The sequence below is a fragment of the Bombina bombina genome, chromosome 7 (genome assembly GCF_027579735.1).
Source record: "Bombina bombina isolate aBomBom1 chromosome 7, aBomBom1.pri, whole genome shotgun sequence".
In the NCBI taxonomy this organism is placed as follows: Eukaryota; Metazoa; Chordata; class Amphibia; order Anura; family Bombinatoridae; genus Bombina; species Bombina bombina.
In genome coordinates, this window is record NC_069505.1 from 219491884 (window position 1) to 219511420 (window position 19537).

The 19537-nt window shown below is 36.6% G+C and overlaps 1 protein-coding gene across 1 annotated transcript in view; it reads left to right on the forward strand.

Annotated features, from left to right (window-relative positions):
- Nucleotides 1-1397: 1397 nt before the first annotated feature.
- RIC3 (RIC3 acetylcholine receptor chaperone) overlaps nt 1398-19537 on the forward strand; it is a 61840-nt gene continuing 43700 nt past the window's right edge. Inside the window, exons 1-2 of the mRNA XM_053688938.1 lie at nt 1398-1512; nt 11396-11619. Of these exons, the coding sequence (XP_053544913.1) occupies nt 1398-1512; nt 11396-11619 (339 nt within the window). The remainder of the gene's footprint in view (nt 1513-11395; nt 11620-19537) is intronic.

The window sequence follows — 19537 nt, forward strand, 5'->3', positions numbered from 1 at the left end:
ATTACACTAGTATACTGTACAATACTAGTGTAATACACGGCCATCCGAATCCATCCGAATCTACCGAATAAATTCGAATCTATTCAGATTTATTCTGTAGATTCGGCACTACCGCAATTCGGAAATTCGAATCGATCCGAATCTCCAAATTCGACAAATTCGTCCGAATTTTGATTCGGACCGAATTGAATCGCACATGTCTAGGAATAAGGGGATTTTTTGTTTTACCAAAAATTGTTTTTCAGCTTTACATTAGGTAAACAGTGTTATTTGAAATTGACAGCTTTTTTAAACATTGTATTTTTATAGCCATTATAAGTTTTCAGAGCACTAAATGTGATTTACTTTTCATATTTCAACCACACTGTACCAAAGGTGTTCTATATTATTGTTACAGTGTAGCTGCAATGCCATGGGATCACCTGCACATCTAGAAAATGTATCATCTGCTAAAAATAACAATATATTATTTCTGTGGGAAACTCATAGAAAAAGTACCCAAATTAATCAAACAGATAGAATGTAAAAACAGCTAAAACTTGGCAATGAAAGGGTTAAAAATCATTGTATTAAACATAGTTAACTCTGCACGCTGTAAAAGCCGTTTTATATTATTTTATATCTATCTATCTGTATATCTATATATATCTTGTCTATCTATCTATCTATCTATCTATCTATCTATCTATCTATCTATCATAACTATCTGTATATGCACATATATATATATAGGTTCACACTAACTTATATTGAGCAAAGCAATAGGTTAATATTTATAAAGTCACTGAATAAATATTTATTTCCACAAGAAGAAAAAAAAGAATAAATATGAACACATTGCTTTGCATAAGATGAGATTTATTATTTATTATAAATTTTTGTCCTGTCACCCTCACAATTGAAATGATACAGGAGTTAAAATCCATAGTATGTGTGAATATATACTGTATATCTACAGATATATTATATATATATATATATATATATATATATATATATATATATATATATATATATACATACAGTGTGTGTGTGTATATATATATATATATATATATATATATATATATCTCAACACTTGAATACCTGACATATTTTCAGGGGTTATTGATGTAACAGCAATAAAATCTAGAGACAAGTCAAATGCTCATGACAAATTATTTGCTATCCAGCTGCCTTCCCTGAAAAGAAATGCATTGTCCAATGACACAGCTTATTCTCCTAGCCAATGACTAATCCTATAAAGTAGCCTATAGGCAGCTTTGTTACATTATTCCTTCAGTAACTAATTGTTTTAGGAGCCCTCATTGGTCCTGTATTTCCATGTAGAATATTAGGGATGCAATAGATGTCTGTTTTGGCTTTCTGCAGCACTTAGAAATTTAATTTATACCAAAATGGCTTTATCAACAATACAGAAGGTGGCTCTGTTCTCTGGTCTTGTGCTTTGTGTGTCTCTGCTTCTTCCCAAAACCTTTTTATCCAGAGGGAAACAGCCTGGGCAGCAAGAGGGTAAGGTGTCCTTGCATGATGTATACCAACCATGTCATGTATATATGAACCATATCATGTGTATATGAACCATTACTGTCATGTGTATATGAACCATTACTGTCATGTGTGTATGAACCATTACTGTCATGTGTGTATGAACCATTACTGTCATGTGTGTATGAACCATTACTGTCATGTGTGTATGAACCATTACTGTCATGTGTGTATGAACCATTACTGTCATGTGTGTATGAACCATTACTGTCATGTGTATATGAACCATTACTGTCATGTGTATATGAACCATTACTGTCATGTGTATATGAACCATTACTGTCATGTGTATATGAACCATTACTGTCATGTGTTAGCCTGTAGTGGTAATGTGTTCATAGCCTCACAGGGCTTATTTTAAGCTTTAGTCTATTTCTATAAAGCTTTCATTTTGTCAGTATCAGAGAGAGAGAGAGATGCTGTGTACAACAAAATGTGTACAACAAAATGGCTATTGTTCTGTGGAACAATAATAGACTTATACTCTCTTGTAACAGAAAATATCATGTGTTTTGAGCAGCAATTATATACATTGTAAGGTAACCATATTATACAAACTTATTTTATACATATTTTATTGTAGGTTTTCAGTTTGTGTAAGTGTCTTCTGGTTTTTAAACTTATCCAAACAAACCAGCCAGTAAATATTTTGCATAGCAGTTTCTATAATAACATATTCTGGTGTAATTAATATGTGTTTAGTGTTATAGTGTGAACCCCACAACAAATTTAGATATACTGTGTAAAACTGAGGCAGGAAGATTAAAGGGACATTAAACCCAAACATTTTCTTTCATGATTCAGATAGAGCATGCAATTTTAAACAACTTCCTAATTTACTTCTATTATCTAATTTGCTTTATTCTCTTGATATTCTGTGCTGAATAGCATATCTAGATGCTGATTGGTCGCTGCACATAGATGCCTGGTATGATTGGCTCACCAATGTCTATTTCTATTTACTCAACAAACGATGTCTAAAGAATGAAGCAAATTAGATAATAGAAGTAAATGTGAATGTTGTTTAAAATTTTATTCTCTATCTGAATCATGAAATCATTTTTTGGGGTTTAATGTCCCTTTAAGTGAGTATTAAAAACAAACAGATTTAGACAACTCTGCCATTAATTCTTACCTTTATTTACTTAAGGTGTTTTAAATTAAGATACCTGATTACCTTACTAGTAAAGCGCAAAGTAACACTTGCAACATGGACCTAATTAAAGGGGCGTAATAATGCTAAATAAATATGCTTTAATTTGTTATATTATGTTGTGTTTGCACTGATTTCTCTGGCTTATTGCTTTATTACCCCCACAAAGGGGTTAAGGACCTATTCCTGAGCAGGGCACTGCAGGTGATTGCCAGTTACATTAATGTGCCACTCATGTCTAAATCAACAACTATGTTCAATGTGTTGCAACCGCTGTGCAAGACATTAGATTCCAGGGGTTAAACACATAGTAAGCAAAGGCAACTAAAGCTAAATAACGTGTAGTAACAAATAAGAGCATGTGATTTTTGCAATAGAATGTTATATTAACTTTAGCTGCCACCAGTCATGACAATGTAATTGTATGTATTCATATTAATCAGGATTGGGAAGGCTTGTTTCTCTTATCCAATGGGAGCTGTAGCAATAATCCAATGACAAATAGAGCTCTAAGTATAATGTTTCCATAAACAAGTATTTTCTTCATGTTTCATTTTAAATGGTAACAGATTTTACTTAAAGGTACATGGTACTTAAAACATGTCTAGCATGTATATGATAGATACAACTATTTTATTTTGTTTACACTTTAAGTCAAATTAATAGGATTATACAATTTACTGACTGACAAAGACAACTCCCACAGAAAAAGCTGCTTTATTAAGCACAGAAACATCAATAAAAAAAAAAGTTATGTTTTGAAGCATTCTCTCTTTAGATGGAATAAAAAAAGTGCATCCTGTCACTTTAACAAAATTGTGAACATTTTGAGAAGCCCATGACCAGCAATGCAGCGTCATCAGATCAAGGCAATAAAACTCACTGGCTACATAAGAGAAATGTAATCTACAAAGTCTGATTGATAAAACTTTCACTTTTGTTCTCCTAAAACACTTTTTAATAAATTAAAGGAACATTACACTAAAAAGCCTTAGGATACACTTAAAAGAAAATGTTATAAGAAAAAGTTTTTACGTCACCAGCTGAGAGTGAAGGCTGCATTTAACAGCCAGAAAAGGCTTTTGCAAATCATAGAACTACAATTAAATGTATTTATTGTCTAATGTCCCTTTAACATACTAGGTGAGTGTAAAAAATGTGGAATGCATTAACACCTTGTTTACTTGTTATCAATAGCCAAACTCAACCCACCACTTACCTTATTTGGAGAAGCCAATCAGGGCTGGTTACTGGAGTAGCACATCTTGTCACTGCCCTTTTATTAGCAACCTTTCAATTGCTTGGCAGTTTCTTATCTGATAATCTCTTTGGGGGCCAGTTAGGGGCAGATATGTAGTGGAGTTAGGCTTGTGTAGTCTGTCATCTGCACTTCTAGGTATCTTATTTGGGAAACTTTTTAAATTTTCAGTTAAATTACTGGAAATGGGGAGCAAAGTAAATAATTGTATACATAATTCATCATTTTATATTACAGTCTCAAAGTTTTTAATATCCCTTTTAAATAGCACCATTCTGCAAACACAGCATCTGCCTCTCTGCTTTCTATGAATTGACAGTAAAGTCAAAATTTAACTTTCATTATTCATATACAACATGCATATTCAAATTATCAATCTGCTTTGTTCTCCTGGTATCCTTTGTTGAAGAGTAAACCTAGATAGCAGCAATGCACTACTGGGAGCTATCTGAACATATCTGGTGAGCCAATTACAAGAGGTATATATTTGGAGCCACCAGCTAGCTTTCAGCAGAACATTGCTGCTCCTAAGCCTACCTAGGTATGCTCTTAAACAAAATATACCAAGAGAACAAAGCAAGTGTGGTAATAGTAAATTGTAAAGTTGTGTAACAATGCATGCTCTATCTGAATTATAAATACATATAGAAAGAGAAGCAGTATGCCAGGAACAAACAACACCTAAGGGTGATGGGGAAACCAGACATGGACTCCTTGCCCATTGTGCTTAAAGGGATATGGCTGTACCTCACTGATGAAGCCCAAAGGAGGCTGAAACGATCATCTGTGGTTGCCGTTTCCCTTGTTCAGAGGAGAATTCCCTGGTATTTTGGGGCTGGACTGGCCTTGTTAGCCGGGATCAGACTGATTTTCATCAGGAAAGTTTCCCTCTGTGAAAAGCACAATTGGGCAGAAAGAAGTTACTCTCCGGTGGTAACCGGGCCACAGAACAAACCACTGAGCTGTTGTTCATTCATGGCAGTTTACTTCTCTTTCTGTATCTATCTGAATCATACATGTTTAATTTTTACTTTACTGCACCTTTAAGTGCTAAACTGGACCTTTAACCCTGTGCTGTCTAGTAATCGCCTGCTGCTTTGTTATGCATTAATTAGCACAGCCATTGTAGGGTGCACTTAGTTCTTGTCATTTCTCCTTATGATTGTTAGGTTTTAGTTTATGCACCAACTGATTCTGCATCACTATATAGGGCACAGAAGGATTACAGAACCCTGCTCCCTAGAGAGCTTAAAGGGACATGAAACCCAAAAATGTTCTTTCATGATTCAGATAGCGAATACAATTTGAATCAACTCTCTAAGCTACTTCTATTATCTAATTTGTTTCATTCTCTTGGTATCATTTGTTAAATGAGCAGCAATGCACGACTGGTTTCTAACTGAACAAATGGGTGAGCCAATGACAATCAGTATATATGTATGCATCCACCAATAAGCAGCTAGAACCTTGGTTCTTAGCTGCTCTTGAGCTTTCCTAGATAAACTTTTCAGCAAAGGATAACAAGAGAAGGAAGCAAATTAAATAATAGAAGTAAATTGGAAAGTTGTTTTAAATTTTATTCTCTATCTGAATCGTGAAAGAAAATTTTTGGGTTTCATGTCCCTTTAAAGTCTAAGTGGCTGTTACAGATAAGAATTTACCGTTTTGCTTTTTGTATATGAAATACACAAAAAATAATTTGGGGCAAATTATTTGTCATAAAACAAAAAAAAAACTTTTATCCAAGATTACTTCAAGTGGTAGTTCTGTTCTGCTGAATTTTGACATTATTAGTTCATTAGCAGAAATTAGTTAACCCCTTATTTCCTATGGGAAACAACCTTAGGGCAACAGAGGGGCAGCTGGGCAGCAGCTTAAAGGGACAGTCTACATCAGAATATGTATTGTTTTAAGAGATAGATAATCCCTTTATTACCCATTCCCCAGTTTTGCATAACCAACACAGTTATATTAATACACATTTTACCTCTGTGATTACCCTGTATCTAAGCTTCTGCAGACTGCCCCCTTATTTCAGTTCTTTTGACAGACTTGCATTTTAGCAAATCAGTGCCCTCTCAATGTTATCTATATGACGTACATGAACTAGCAGTGTCTATCTGTGCAAAATGCACTGAGATCAGAGGCAGCCTTCAAGAAATTATAAATTGGCATATGAACCTACCTAGGTTTAGCTTTCAACAGAGAATAACAAGAGAACAAAGCAAATTTGATGATAAAAGTAAATTTGAAAGTTGTTTAAAATTAAATGCCGTATCTGAATCATGAACGTTTAATTTTAACTAGACTGTCCCTTTAAACTTAAAGTTAAAATAGTAGATACTAGCTAGTTCTACTGATACAAGCATGCAGCAGCTGGCCCAGGAATTAAGGGAAATGAAACTCAGATAGAAAATACAATTTAAAAAAAACTTTCCAATTTACTTCTATTAGCACATTTGCATTGTTCTCATGTTATTCTTTGTTGAAGATATATCCAGATAGGTAGCATGTGCATGACTGCAGCATTACTTGACAGGAAATACTGCTGCCATCTAGTGCTCTTGCTAATGTATAACATTGTTATAAAACCGAGGCTATCTAGTGCTCTTGCTAATGAATAAGATTGTTAAAAAGCTGCTGCCATCTAGTGCTCTTTCTAATGTATAACATTGTTATAAAACTGCTGCCATCTAGTGCTCTTGCTAATGTATAACATTATTATAAAACTGCTGCCATCTAGTGCTCTTGCTAATGTATACCATTGTTATAAAACTGCTGCCATCTAGTGCTCTTGCTAATGTATAACATTGGTATAAAGCTGCTGCCATCTAGTGCTCTTGCTAATGTATAACATTGTTATAAAGCTGCTGCCATCTAGTGCTCTTGCTAATGTATAACATTGTTATAAACTGTTGCCATCTAGTGCTCTTGCTAATGTATAACATTGTTATAAAACTGCGGCCATCTAGTGCTCTTGCTAATGTATAACATTGTTATAAAACTGCTGCCATCTAGTGCTCTTGCTAATGTATAACATTGTTATAAAACTGCTGCCATCTAGTGTTCTTGCTAATGTATAACATTGTTATAAAACTGCTGCCATCTAGTGCTCTTGCTAATGTATAACATTGTTATAAAACTGCTGCCATCTAGTGCACTTGCTAATGTATAACATTGTTATAAAACTGCTGCCATATAGTGCTCTTGCTAATGTATAACATTATTATAAAACTGCTGTCATCTAGTGCACTTGCTAATGTATAACATTGTTATAAAACTGCTGCCATATAGTGCTCTTGCTAATGTATAACATTATTATATAACTGCTGCCATCTAGTGCTCTTGCTAATGTATAACATTGTTATAAAGCTGCTGCCATCTAGTGCTCCTGCTAATGTATAACATTATTATAAAACTGCTGCCATCTAGTGCTCTTGCTAATGTATAACATTGTTATAAAACTGCTGCCATCTAGTGCTCTTGCTAATGTATAAAATTGTTATAAAACTGCTGCCATCTAGTGCCCTTGCTTATGTATTACATTGTTGCAAAAGTGCTGCCATATAGTGCTGCAGACACGTGCACACTCCTGACCTTACCTTTCAAGAGAACAAAGCAAATTTGATAATAGAAGTAAATTAGAAATTTGTTTAAAATTGTATATTATATCTGAATCATGAAAGAGAAAAAAAGTGTGTGTTTTTTTTTCTCTTTAACAAAGCCCAGCTGGGCATAGTTATTGAATGCTATAAATTGGAAGTTTTGAAACTTTTGCCACCTCCAAAAAGGCCTTTCCCCTTTTGGTTTTAACTGTATGATTTAATGAATTAAAACAATTTTTTTACGTGACCATCATTTATTAATTTATTCATGAGAATGGAAGCTCATTTTGAAATGAATGTAATATAAAATGTTTTATTATAAGTTGTAAATATACTTTCATTATTGTTGTCCCTTTTTCCTATAATTTAACTCCCGAGTTTATATAAAGTTATGGAAGCCGCCATGTAAAAACGTTATTTAATTACCTCTAAGGAGAATAAGGGCAGATAATGTATACAAAAAATGGCTTTGTGGAATATAGCAATGGTACAATTACTATTCAACAGGGTTTAAAGTCCTTTTCACATTGCTATATTCCACACAGCCATTGTTTGCGCACTATAAATGTCTCTAATTGTCCTTAGCATGGCAGCTCCTATTACTTGTTAGACATTAAAGCTCTTAATAAAAACTAAAACTTAACACTTATTATTAACAGCTAATATCATTTTAAATAACACATCTGCATATTCACAGGTTCGTCTTTGAATACATCATTATATTTTTGCATTTATTTACTGTGTATTAGTTATTTAAGAGCACCCACCTATTCTGTATTTTGTAGGATTATTCCCAGATTCAGCTCTCTTGCACTATCCTTTCTGGTTCTCTTCCTCCCCTTTTAAATTGTCTCAGTTTCACCTAACCCAGCCCACTGCAAACCAGATCTATCCCTAACCCACTCTGAGTTCCCCAGTGAATTAATAATTGCATTCATTTCCTTATAACAACAGTATCTTCTTCATGACATTGCCTCTAGGAAACCTTAAAGGACCCATTACACTTCTCAAACACACAAAATGTTTCATTATTGAAACTATACCATTATTGCAATATACTTGAAATATACATCTGAAAATTGTGCTTGCTCCACATTCTTCAAGGGAGGCTTCAGTTAAAGAGACAGTCTAGTCCAAAATAAACTTTCATGATTCAGATAGGGCATGTAATTTTAAACAATTTTCCAATTTACTTTTATCACCAATTTTGCTTTGTTCTTTCTGTTTTCTTAGTTGAAAGCTAAACCTAGGAGTTTCATATGCTAATTTCTAAGACCTTGAAGGCTGCCTCTTCTCTCAGGGCATTTTGACAGTTTTTCACCACTATAGGATGTTAGTTCATGTGTGTCATATAGATAACACTGTGCTCACGCACATGGAGTTCCTATGAGCCAGCACTGATTGGCTAAAATGCATGTCTGTCAAAAGAACTGAAATAAGGGGTCAGTTTGCAAAGGCTTTGATACAAGAGGTAAAAAGTGTATTTATATAACTGTGTTAGTTATGCAAAACTAGGGAATGGGTAATAACGGGATTATCTATCTTTTAAACAATACAAATGCTGGTGTAGACTGTCCCTTTAATACCATTATCTTCTCTTCTGTGAACTAGTATTTTTGTCCCCCTCACTTTTCTCTCTAGTCATTGGCATGGGTCCTTTGTTCTGGGGACAGTGAAATCATTAAAAAGAAAAAGTATAAAACAAAATATGCTCATATGACAAAAAAGCTGCATTAGTAATTGCAAAAATTCTTCACAGATATGAAGGTGCATACAAATGTTTTTAATGGCCCTTTAAAGGGACAAACTATGCCTTTTAATTATAATAGATTTCTGATGCTACAGAATAACTAACATATTAGCCAAGTCTCAATGCTTTAAAAACAAATGACCATACTTTTTATTGCAATTGATTTTCAAAAGCTAGTATAATACACATTATTTTGCAGTTCTTATCAGCTATAGCCAATTAGATTCAGATATGTAACAGGGTTAGCCGTGACAAGTCAGCTGTGTAAATTTCAAGTTCTGAGAATTAGAAATTGCCCAGTTTTTACAGCTAAATTACATGAAATGGGGTTGAAATAAATAATTAAAATATACTGCAAAGTTGTTTCATTTTGTATAACGAAACATTTTATATAAAACTATGACTATACCTTTTATGTCTAAGACTTGATGGAGAGGTTCCACAAATTTTTATACAAGTGGCTAATCACTTTTCATTTTCTTTCATTGCCAGTCAAAAAGATCCATATGTCATATGTTTCTTAGAGGCACTTTTTTTTATTTACCCATGTATGTATTGCCACATGGATGCTTTGAAACTATGGTTATGTTTCATCACCTGAAATGTTACATATTTCAAAATCTTAGTATTACAAAATACACCTACCTTTAAAAACTGCAAGCATATTATAGTAGGTTGTGCGTTTGTTCATTCCTAGCTGACACAGACTCCGGACAAGTGGGAAGAGAGAATGCGTGTGTTTTAAGACAGGTTGAGACAGTATACACTCATTTTCATATAACTGCATGTGATAGACACTACTATAAAGAATACGATGCACAGATACTGATATAAAAATCCAGTATAAAACGGTTAAAAAACTTGTCAGTTTATCTCTGTTGAATAGGTAGATGGAAAGCAAGTGGCAAATAAGACACCCCCCTCCCCCATCTTTTGCATATGAAAAGACCCTTTACACAAACAGGAGCAAGCTGGAGTAGGTAGCTGACGGTATTCAAATAAAACTTTGGGGCTTGGTTAGGAGTCTGAAAATCAGAGCAATGTTATTTAAAAATAAGCAAAACTATACATTTAAAAAAAACAAAAAAAAAACACTTTATGGGCTATATAAATAGATCATCTACAAAACATTTATGCAAAGAAAAAATGAGTGTATAATGTCCCTTTAACAGTTCCACTTGTCGGAAAAATAACCTTTTAAAAGAGGGAGTTTTACTAATAGATGGATGCTGAAAAATTGATGCTGTTCAAAATTGAAATTTAATTTTTAGTTTCGTTTGTTTTTACTGTTTTTTTTTGAGATTATGATTTATTTTCCTCCCTTATTATAATTATTATAAGTATAATGTTTCTCAGCAGTGAACCTCATACATACTGCACAGTGATTGTTTGGATATGTACAGGAGCTCAATTCCATCTGCCCAATAAACAGCCAAAGGAATTTTCATGAATATACACTGACTTGATCTAAGAATAGAAAAAAAAGTGAATATTTTGCTGGCAGAATTTGAAATGCTAATACAATGAGGCCTATTTAACAAATGTCTGTTGGACCTGATCGTCAGTGTGGATCAGGTCCGACAGACATCGCTGAATGCGGAGAGCAATACACTCTCCGTATTCAGCATTGCACCAGCAGCTCACAAGAGCTGCATGAGCAACGCCGCCCCCTGCAGACTCGCGGCCAATCGGCCGCCAGCAGGGGGTGTCGATCAACCTGATCGTACTCAATGGGGTTGAATTGCGGCGATTCCTGTCTGCCTCATCAGAGCAGGCGGACAGGGTTATGGAGCAGCGGTCTTTAGACTGCTGCTTCATAACTGGTTATTCTGGCGAGCCTGCAGGCTCACCAGAAACACGGTGCGTCAAGCTCCATTCGGAGCTTGATAGATAGGCCCCAATGTATAATGTATGCAGATCTTCTGCAATGCAGTGTTTAATTGCTGAAATATACTAATATATTAAAAATAAGTTTTTAGGTGAGACAAAGTTAGGTAACTAACATGAATACTTCTACAATTTAAAGAAGATATACAGCACTGAAAGTAAGAGGCAGTTAATTATTTGTAATTTCATTGCAGGAAACCCCGGGCGCTTTCCTGCTGCAGCGCCCCACACAAAGCCCACCGATGGAAGGACTGCGGGTTCCCATTTCCCAAGATCCCATGTTTCGGAAGCTATGGCAAAAGCAAAAGCTGGTAGCGGGGGAGGCGGAGGTAGCGGAACCAGACAAAGTCTTGTGGGTCAAATTATACCAATTTATGGCTTCGGAATTCTCTTGTACATTCTTTACATCCTCTTTAAGGTATAGTAGATTACGTGTTCCATGTGTGCTTGGTAGTAGATTGCATGTTTCATGTGTGCTTGGTAGTAGATTACATGTTTCATGTGTGCTTGGTAGTAGATTACGTGTTCCATGTGTGCTTGGCAGTAGATTACATGTTTCATGTGTGCTTGGTAGTAGATTACATGTTCCCTGTGTGCTTGGTAGTAGATTACATGTTCCATGTGTGCTTGGTAGTAGATTACATGTTCCATGTGTGCTTGGTAGTAGATTACATGTTCCCTGTGTGCTTGGTAGTAGATTACATGTTCCATGTGTGCTTGGTAGTAGATTACATGTTTCATATGTGCTTGGTAGTAGATTACATGTTCCCTGTGTGCTTGGTAGTAGATTACATGTTCCCTGTGTGCTTGGTAGTAGATTACATGTTCCCTGTGTGCTTGGTAGTAGATTACATGTTCCATGTGTGCTTGGTAGTAGATTACATGTTTCATATGTGCTTGGTAGTAGATTACATGTTCCCTGTGTGCTTGGTAGTAGATTACATGTTCCATGTGTGCTTGGTAGTATATTACATGTTCCCTGTGTGCTTGGTAGTAGATTACATGTTCCCTGTGTGCTTGGTAGTAGATTACATGTCCCATGTGTGCTTGGTAGTAGAGTACATGTTCCCTGTGTGCTTGGTAGTAGATTACATGTTCCATGTGTGCTTGGTAGTAGATTACATGTTCCCTGTGTGCTTGGTAGTAGATTACATGTTCCATGTGTGCTTGGTAGTAGATTACATGTTCCCTGTGTGCTTGGTAGTAGATTACATGTTCCATGTGTGCTTGGTAGTAGATTACATGTTCCATAAAGGTGAGGACATAAACCGGTAGATGTATGAAGCTGAATTTGCAGCTTTTGGGGCTATGTGTTTAGGTTTGCATGAACGAGTCTGCTGCCACAAATGTAAGATGCAGAAACTGCTTCTTTTTCATCTCCACCACCTCAGAGATGGCAAAATCACCCTGATACTCACTTGTTTGGGTGGTTGATGCCTTGCTCTAGTGCATTTGGTTTTGCAGGGTCAGCATTGCAATGTTAAAGGGACATTCCAACCAAAATTGTAATCCACATGTATGTATTTTATTTTTTAATAGAATCATTTCAGTAATATAAATGTATTAGCAAAAATGCTTTTAATAAAAGCTATAGCTGTTTCAAAAGTGTATTTAAGTATGCACTGTGCACCAGCAGTTTACACACAGCACTTGCTCAGAGAGCCTAAGGTGCTTGTACTATCTGGTAATGACTCAGTTTGTTAATTGCTGACATGATACAAGCCCCACTGGTGCTCTGAGCAGCTGCAGTATTTAAAATGCTAGTGCACTGAGAATATCTAGCTGTGCTTCACATGCAGAGGAAAAAATGCCAACACTAAAACAGTGATAACTTTTACTAAAGCATTTTTGCCAGTATAATGTAAATATGTTTCTATTCAAATATGTAATTCATGTTTGTGCATTTGTATTTTGACCGGAGTGTCCCTTTAACTTTCGCTGATTGCAAGAGGGCAGATTCACTATTTGCAAACCTGTCCATCTGCAAGGATAGTACTTTTTGCCTACAATTGTAAGTTTATAATCTTGTTCACAATTTCTCCCTAAGATTAAAATCAACACCATAAAGTTATTGAGATGACTGAAGTTTCAAATATGACCTTTTCCATTTATGTCCATCCAAAATTATATAGAAAAGAGCAAGATTCCTAGTCATTTCCCCTGCAGGGTCTCTTTTGTAACCTGCCAATGTGTGCATACCAGCAGTAATCTAATGCTTAGCTATGCTTTTTAACAAAGGATACCTAAGTAATTAAGCAAATTAGATAATAGAAGTAAATTAGAAAATGTATGCCCTATCTGAATCATGAAAGAACAAATGTGGTTTCCTGTCCCTTTTTAAAGTTTCCTGAGTTACAGCTAAATTCAGACATCCCAACTTGCAAAAGCTCATTTCAGGGAGGTGGCTTCACCCGCTACTGCGCCGTTTCCCCCTCCCAGTTATATATTGCACACCTTGAAACCCTAAATAAGATAGAGACTTATCATTAAAGTAGCTGCCCACTTAAGTCACATTAAAAAAATAAGTAGCTTTATTTCACAACCACATACAACAAACCTATTTTCCAGTGATCGTACGCTTGTTGAATGCTTAAATATTTTAGAATACGAAGTTTATTTACGTACAGTAAATAAGGTAGCATTTGTGTTTTATTTTATTAAAATAAGTGGGGGCTTTTTGTTACTGATGCATGCTTTGAGGGTTCTATAACGTCCCAGCAACTAAAGACATTCCCTAAAGAAACACTTTTCCGTATTTGGGCCACATTGGATCATGGTGCTTGGAGTTTCAGGGAGATTGCTTTCCATTTGCTGGCATCAGGGAGCCGCTATTACAATCAGGGAGACTCCCTGAACTTCAGGGAGAGTTGGGACTTGGGATGTCTGTAAATTGTAAGTGCCTCCTATGTCTGCATGTGTAACTATCATGAGCTGGAAGAATTGACCTGTGCACAAGCTGATCTTTGTGTTGCTGGCAGCATGAGAAGATATAAAATTCACTGCTGTATGTGTTGCTGGTCATCATGGTAGGTGTAAAACATTGCTCTGTGTGTGTTACTAGGCATGCGTCTACTCCAGAGCCGGTGTTGGCGCCAGAATGTGTGAGTAACCCTTTGCCGGAATCACTTTCGGCTAGATTTAGAGTTTTGTCGGTAAGGACCCGAAAAGCTAACGCCGGCTTTTTTCTGGCCGCACCATAAAAATAACTCTGGTATTGAGAGTCCACATAAAGACTGCGTTAGGCTCCAAAAAAGGAGCGTAGAGCATATTTAACGCAGCTTCAACTCTCGATACCAGAGTTGCTTACGCAAGCGGCCAGCCTCAAAAACGTGCTCGTGCACGATTCCCCCATAGGAAACAATGGGGCTGTTTGAGCTCCTAACGCAGCCCCATTGTTTGCTATGGGGAAACACTTCCTACGTCTGCACCTAACACTTTAACATGTACCCCGAGTCTAAACACCCCTAACCTTACACTTATTAACCCCTAATCTGCCGCCCCCGCTATCGCTGACCCCTGCATATTATTATTAACCCCTAATCTGCCGCTCCGTAAACCGCCGCTACTTACATTATCCCTATGTATCCCTAATCTGCTGCCCTAACATCGCCGACCCCTATATTATATTTATTAACCCCTAATCTGCCCCCCACAACGTTGCCTACACTTATTAACCCCTAATCTGCAGACAGGACCGCACTGCTATTATTATAAAGTTATTAACCCCTAATCCGCCTCACTAACCCTATAATAAATAGTATTAACCCCTAATCTGCCCTCCCTAACATCGCCGACACCTAACTTCAATTATTAACCCCTAATCTGACGACTGGAGCTCACCGCTATTCTAATAAATGTATTAACCACTAAAGCTAAGTCTAACACTAACACCCCCCTAAATTAAATATAATTTTAATCTAACGAAATTAATTAACTCTTATTAAATAAATTATTCCTATTTAAAGATAAATACTTACCTGTAAAATAAATCCTAATATAGCTACAACATAAATTATAATTATATTATAGCTATTTTAGGATTTATATTTATTTTACAGGTAACTTTGTATTTATTTTAACCAGGTACAATAGCTATTAAATAGTTAAGAACTATTTAATAGCTAAAATAGTTAAAATAATTACAAATTTACCTGTAAAATAAATCCTAACCTAAGTTACAATTAAACCTAACACTACACTATCAATAAATTAATTAAATAAAATACCTACAATTACCTACAATTAAACCTAACACTACACTATCAATAAATTAATTAAATACAATACCTACAAATAACTACAATGAAATAAACTAACTAAAGTACAAAAAATAAAAAAGAACTAAGTTACAAAAAATAAAAAAATATTTACAAACATAAGAAAAATATTACAACAGTTTTAAACTAATTACACCTACTCTAAGCCCCCTAATAAAATAACAAAGCCCCCCAAAATAAACAAATGCCCTACCCTATTCTAGATTACTAAAGTTCAAAGCTCTTTTACCTTACCAACCCTGAATTGGGCCCTTTGCGGGGCATGCCCCAAGAAGTTCAGCTCTTTTGCCTGTAAAAAAAAACATACAATACCCCCCCCCCAACATTACAACCCACCACCCACATACCCCTAATCTAACCCAAACCCCCCTTAAATATACCTAACACTAAGCCCCTGAAGATCTCCCTACCTTGTCTTCACCTCACCGGGTTCAGCGATCGGTCCAGAAGAGGGTCCGAAGTCTTGATCCAACCGGAGCAAGAAGAGGTCCTCCATCCGGTAGAAGTCTTCATCCAAGCGGGGGAGAAGAGGTCTTCCATCCGATTGAAGTCTTCATCCAAGCGGGATCTTCTATCGTCATCCATCCGGAGCGGAGCGGCAGGATCCTGAAGACCTCCGACGCGGAACATCCATCCTGGCCGACGACTGAACGACGAATGATGGTTCCTTTAAATGACGTCATCCAAGATGGCGTCCCTCGAATTCCGATTGGCTGATAGGATTCTATCAGCCAATCGGAATTAAGGTAGGAATATTCTGATTGGCTGATGGAATCAGCCAATCAGAATCAAGTTCAATCCGATTGGCTGATCCAATCAGCCAATCGGATTGAACTTGATTCTGATTGGCTGATTCCATCAGCCAATCAGAATATTCCTACCTTAATTCCGATTGGCTGATAGAATCCTATCAGCCAATCGGAATTCGAGGGACGCCATCTTGGATAACGTCCCTTAAAGGAACCGTCATTCTTGAGTTGGACGTCGCCAGATGAAGATGGGTCTGCGGTGGAGGTCTTCAGGATGGAGCCGGTCCTCATCGGATGAAGATAGAAGATGCCGCTTGGAAGAAGATGGTTGCCGGTCCGGATCTACTCTTCTTCCCGGATAGGATGAAGACTTTGGACCCTCTTCTGGACTTCTTCAGCCATCGGATGATGGATGTCTAGCCCCCTCTTGGGTTGGATGAAGATATCGGAGCCAGGACGGATCGGTGTGATACCCGGTGAGGTGAAGACAAGGTAGGAAGATCTTCAGGGGCTTAGTGTTAGGTTTATTTAAGTGGGGTTTGGGTTAGATTAGGGGTATGTGGGTGGTGGGTTGTAATGTTGGAGGGGGGGGTATTGTATGTTTTTTTTTTACAGGCAAAAGAGCTGAACTTCTTGGGGCATGCCCCGCAAAGGGCCCTGTTCAGGGTTGGTAAGGTAAAAGAGCTTTGAACTTTAGTAATCTAGAATAGGGTAGGGCATTTTTTTACTACCTTAATTCCGATTGGCTGATAGAATCCTATCAGCCAATCGGAATTCGAGGGATGCCATCTTGGATAACGTCCCTTAAAGGAACCGTCATTCTTCAATTGGACGTCGCCAGATGAAGATGGGTCCGCGGTGGAGGTCTTCAGGATGGAGCCGGTCCTCATCGGATGAAGATAGAAGATGCCGCTTGGAAGAAGATGGTTGCCGGTCCGGATCTACTCTTCTTCCCGGATAGGATGAAGACTTTGGACCCTCTTCTGGACTTCTTCAGCCATCGGATGATGGATGTCTAGCCCCCTCTTGGGTTGGATGAAGATATCGGAGCCAGGACGGATCGGTGTGATACCCGGTGAGGTGAAGACAAGGTAGGAAGATCTTCAGGGGCTTAGTGTTAGGTTTATTTAAGGGGGGTTTGGGTTAGATTAGGGGTATGTGGGTGGTGGGTTGTAATGTTGGGGGGGGGTATTGTATGTTTTTTTTTACAGGCAAAAGAGCTGAATTCTTTGGGGCATGCCCCGCAAAGGGCCCTGTTCAGGGCTGGTAAGGTAAAAGAGCTTTGAACTTTAGTAATTTAGAATAGGGTAGGGCATTTTTTTTATTTTGGGGGGCTTTGTTATTTTATTAGGGGGCTTAGAGTAGGTGTAATTAATTTTAAATTGTTGTAAGATTTTTCTTATGTTTGTAAATATTTTTTTATTTTTTTGTACTTTAGTTAGTTTATTTCATTGTAGTTATTTTTAGGTATTGTATTTAATTAATGTATTGATAGTGTAGTGTTAGGTTTAATTGTAGGGAATTGTAGGTATTTTATTTAATTAATTTAATGATAGTATAGTGTTAGGTTTAATTGTAACTTAGGTTAGGATTTATTTTACAGGTAATTTTGTAATTATTTTAACTATTTTAGCTATTAAATAGTTCTTAACTATTTAATAGCTATTGTACCTGGTTAAAATAAATACAAAGTTGCCTGTAAAATAAATATTAATCCTAAAATAGCTATAATTATATATAATTTATATTGTAGCTATATTAGGATTTATTTTACAGGTAAGTATTTAGCTTTAAATAGGAATAATTTATTTAATAAGAGTTAATTTATTTTGTTAGATTTAAATTATATTTAAGTTAGGGGGGTGTTAGTGTTAGGGTTAGACTTAGCTTTAGGGGTTAATACATTTATTAGAATAGCGGTGAGCTCCAGTCAGCAGATTAGGGGTTAATGTTTGAAGTTAGGTGTCGGCGATGTTAGGGAGGGCAGATTAGGGGTTAATACTATTTATTATAGGGTTAGTGAGGCGGATTAGGGGTTAATAACTTTATTATGATAGCGGTGCGGTCCGCTCGGCAGATTAGGGGTTAATAAGTGTAGGCAGGTGGAGGCGACGTTGTGGGGGGCAGATTAGGGGTTAATAAATATAATATAGGGGTCGACGGTGTTAGGGGCAGCAGATTAGGGGTACATAGCTATAATGTAGGTGGCGGCGGCGTGCGGACGGCAGATTAGGGGTTAATTATTGTAGGTAGCTGGCGGCGACGTTGTGGGGGGCAGGTTAGGGGTTAATAAATATAATATAGGGGTCGGCGGTGTTAGGGGCAGCAGATTAGGGGTACATAAGTATAACGTAGGTGGCGGTCGGCAGATTAGGGGTTAAAAAAATGTAATCGAGTGGCGGCGATGTGGGGGGACCTCGGTTTAGGGGTACATAGGTAGTTTATGGGTGTTAGTGTACTTTAGAGTACAGTAGTTAAGAGCTTTATGAACCGGCGTTAGCCCAGAAAGCTCTTAACTACTGACTTTTTTCTGCGGCTGGAGTTTTGTCGTTAGATTTCTAACGCTCACTTCAGCCACGACTCTAAATACCGGAGTTAGAAAAATCCCATTGAAAAGATAGGATACGCAATTGACGTAAGGGGATCTGCGGTATGGAAAAGTCGCGGCTGAAAAGTGAGCGTTAGACCCTTTTTTGAGTGACTCCAAATACCGGAGGTAGTCTAAAACCAGCGTTAGGAGCCTCTAACGCTGGTTTTCACGACTACCGCCAAACTCCAAATCTAGGCCTTTGTGAATATCACCACTGAAACTATACTTCACTATATATATTTTTTTTTATTCTTTCAAGGCAAGAAGTCATTTGAAATACAAAAACACAAATTATCATGAAATAGCACGTGGACTCTATATATTCTTAAATATTGCAATTATCTTGTCACCCTATTTATTGTATTAAAAAGGTACTAGACAAGAGGTAAAGTTGTCTGCCCACACAGTTATAAATATACCTGACAGTGTAATGATGTGTATTTCCCAAGTTAGGTGTTTCTATAACAAAAACCAATCTCAGTTGTAACATTGCACAGTATCACCCCATTATGGTCAGGTGTATTGGATTCTGTTTTCAAAAATACAGAATAATGCAAAAAAAACAACAACAAAAACTTCCCTGTGTTAAATGTAAAAACAATTTCCTTTTATTGTTATCGAATACATACATGTATAATACAGTTAAAGGGCCATTAAACCCAAAAAATGTATTTCATGATTCAGGTAGAGAATACAATTTTAAACAACATTCCAATTTAC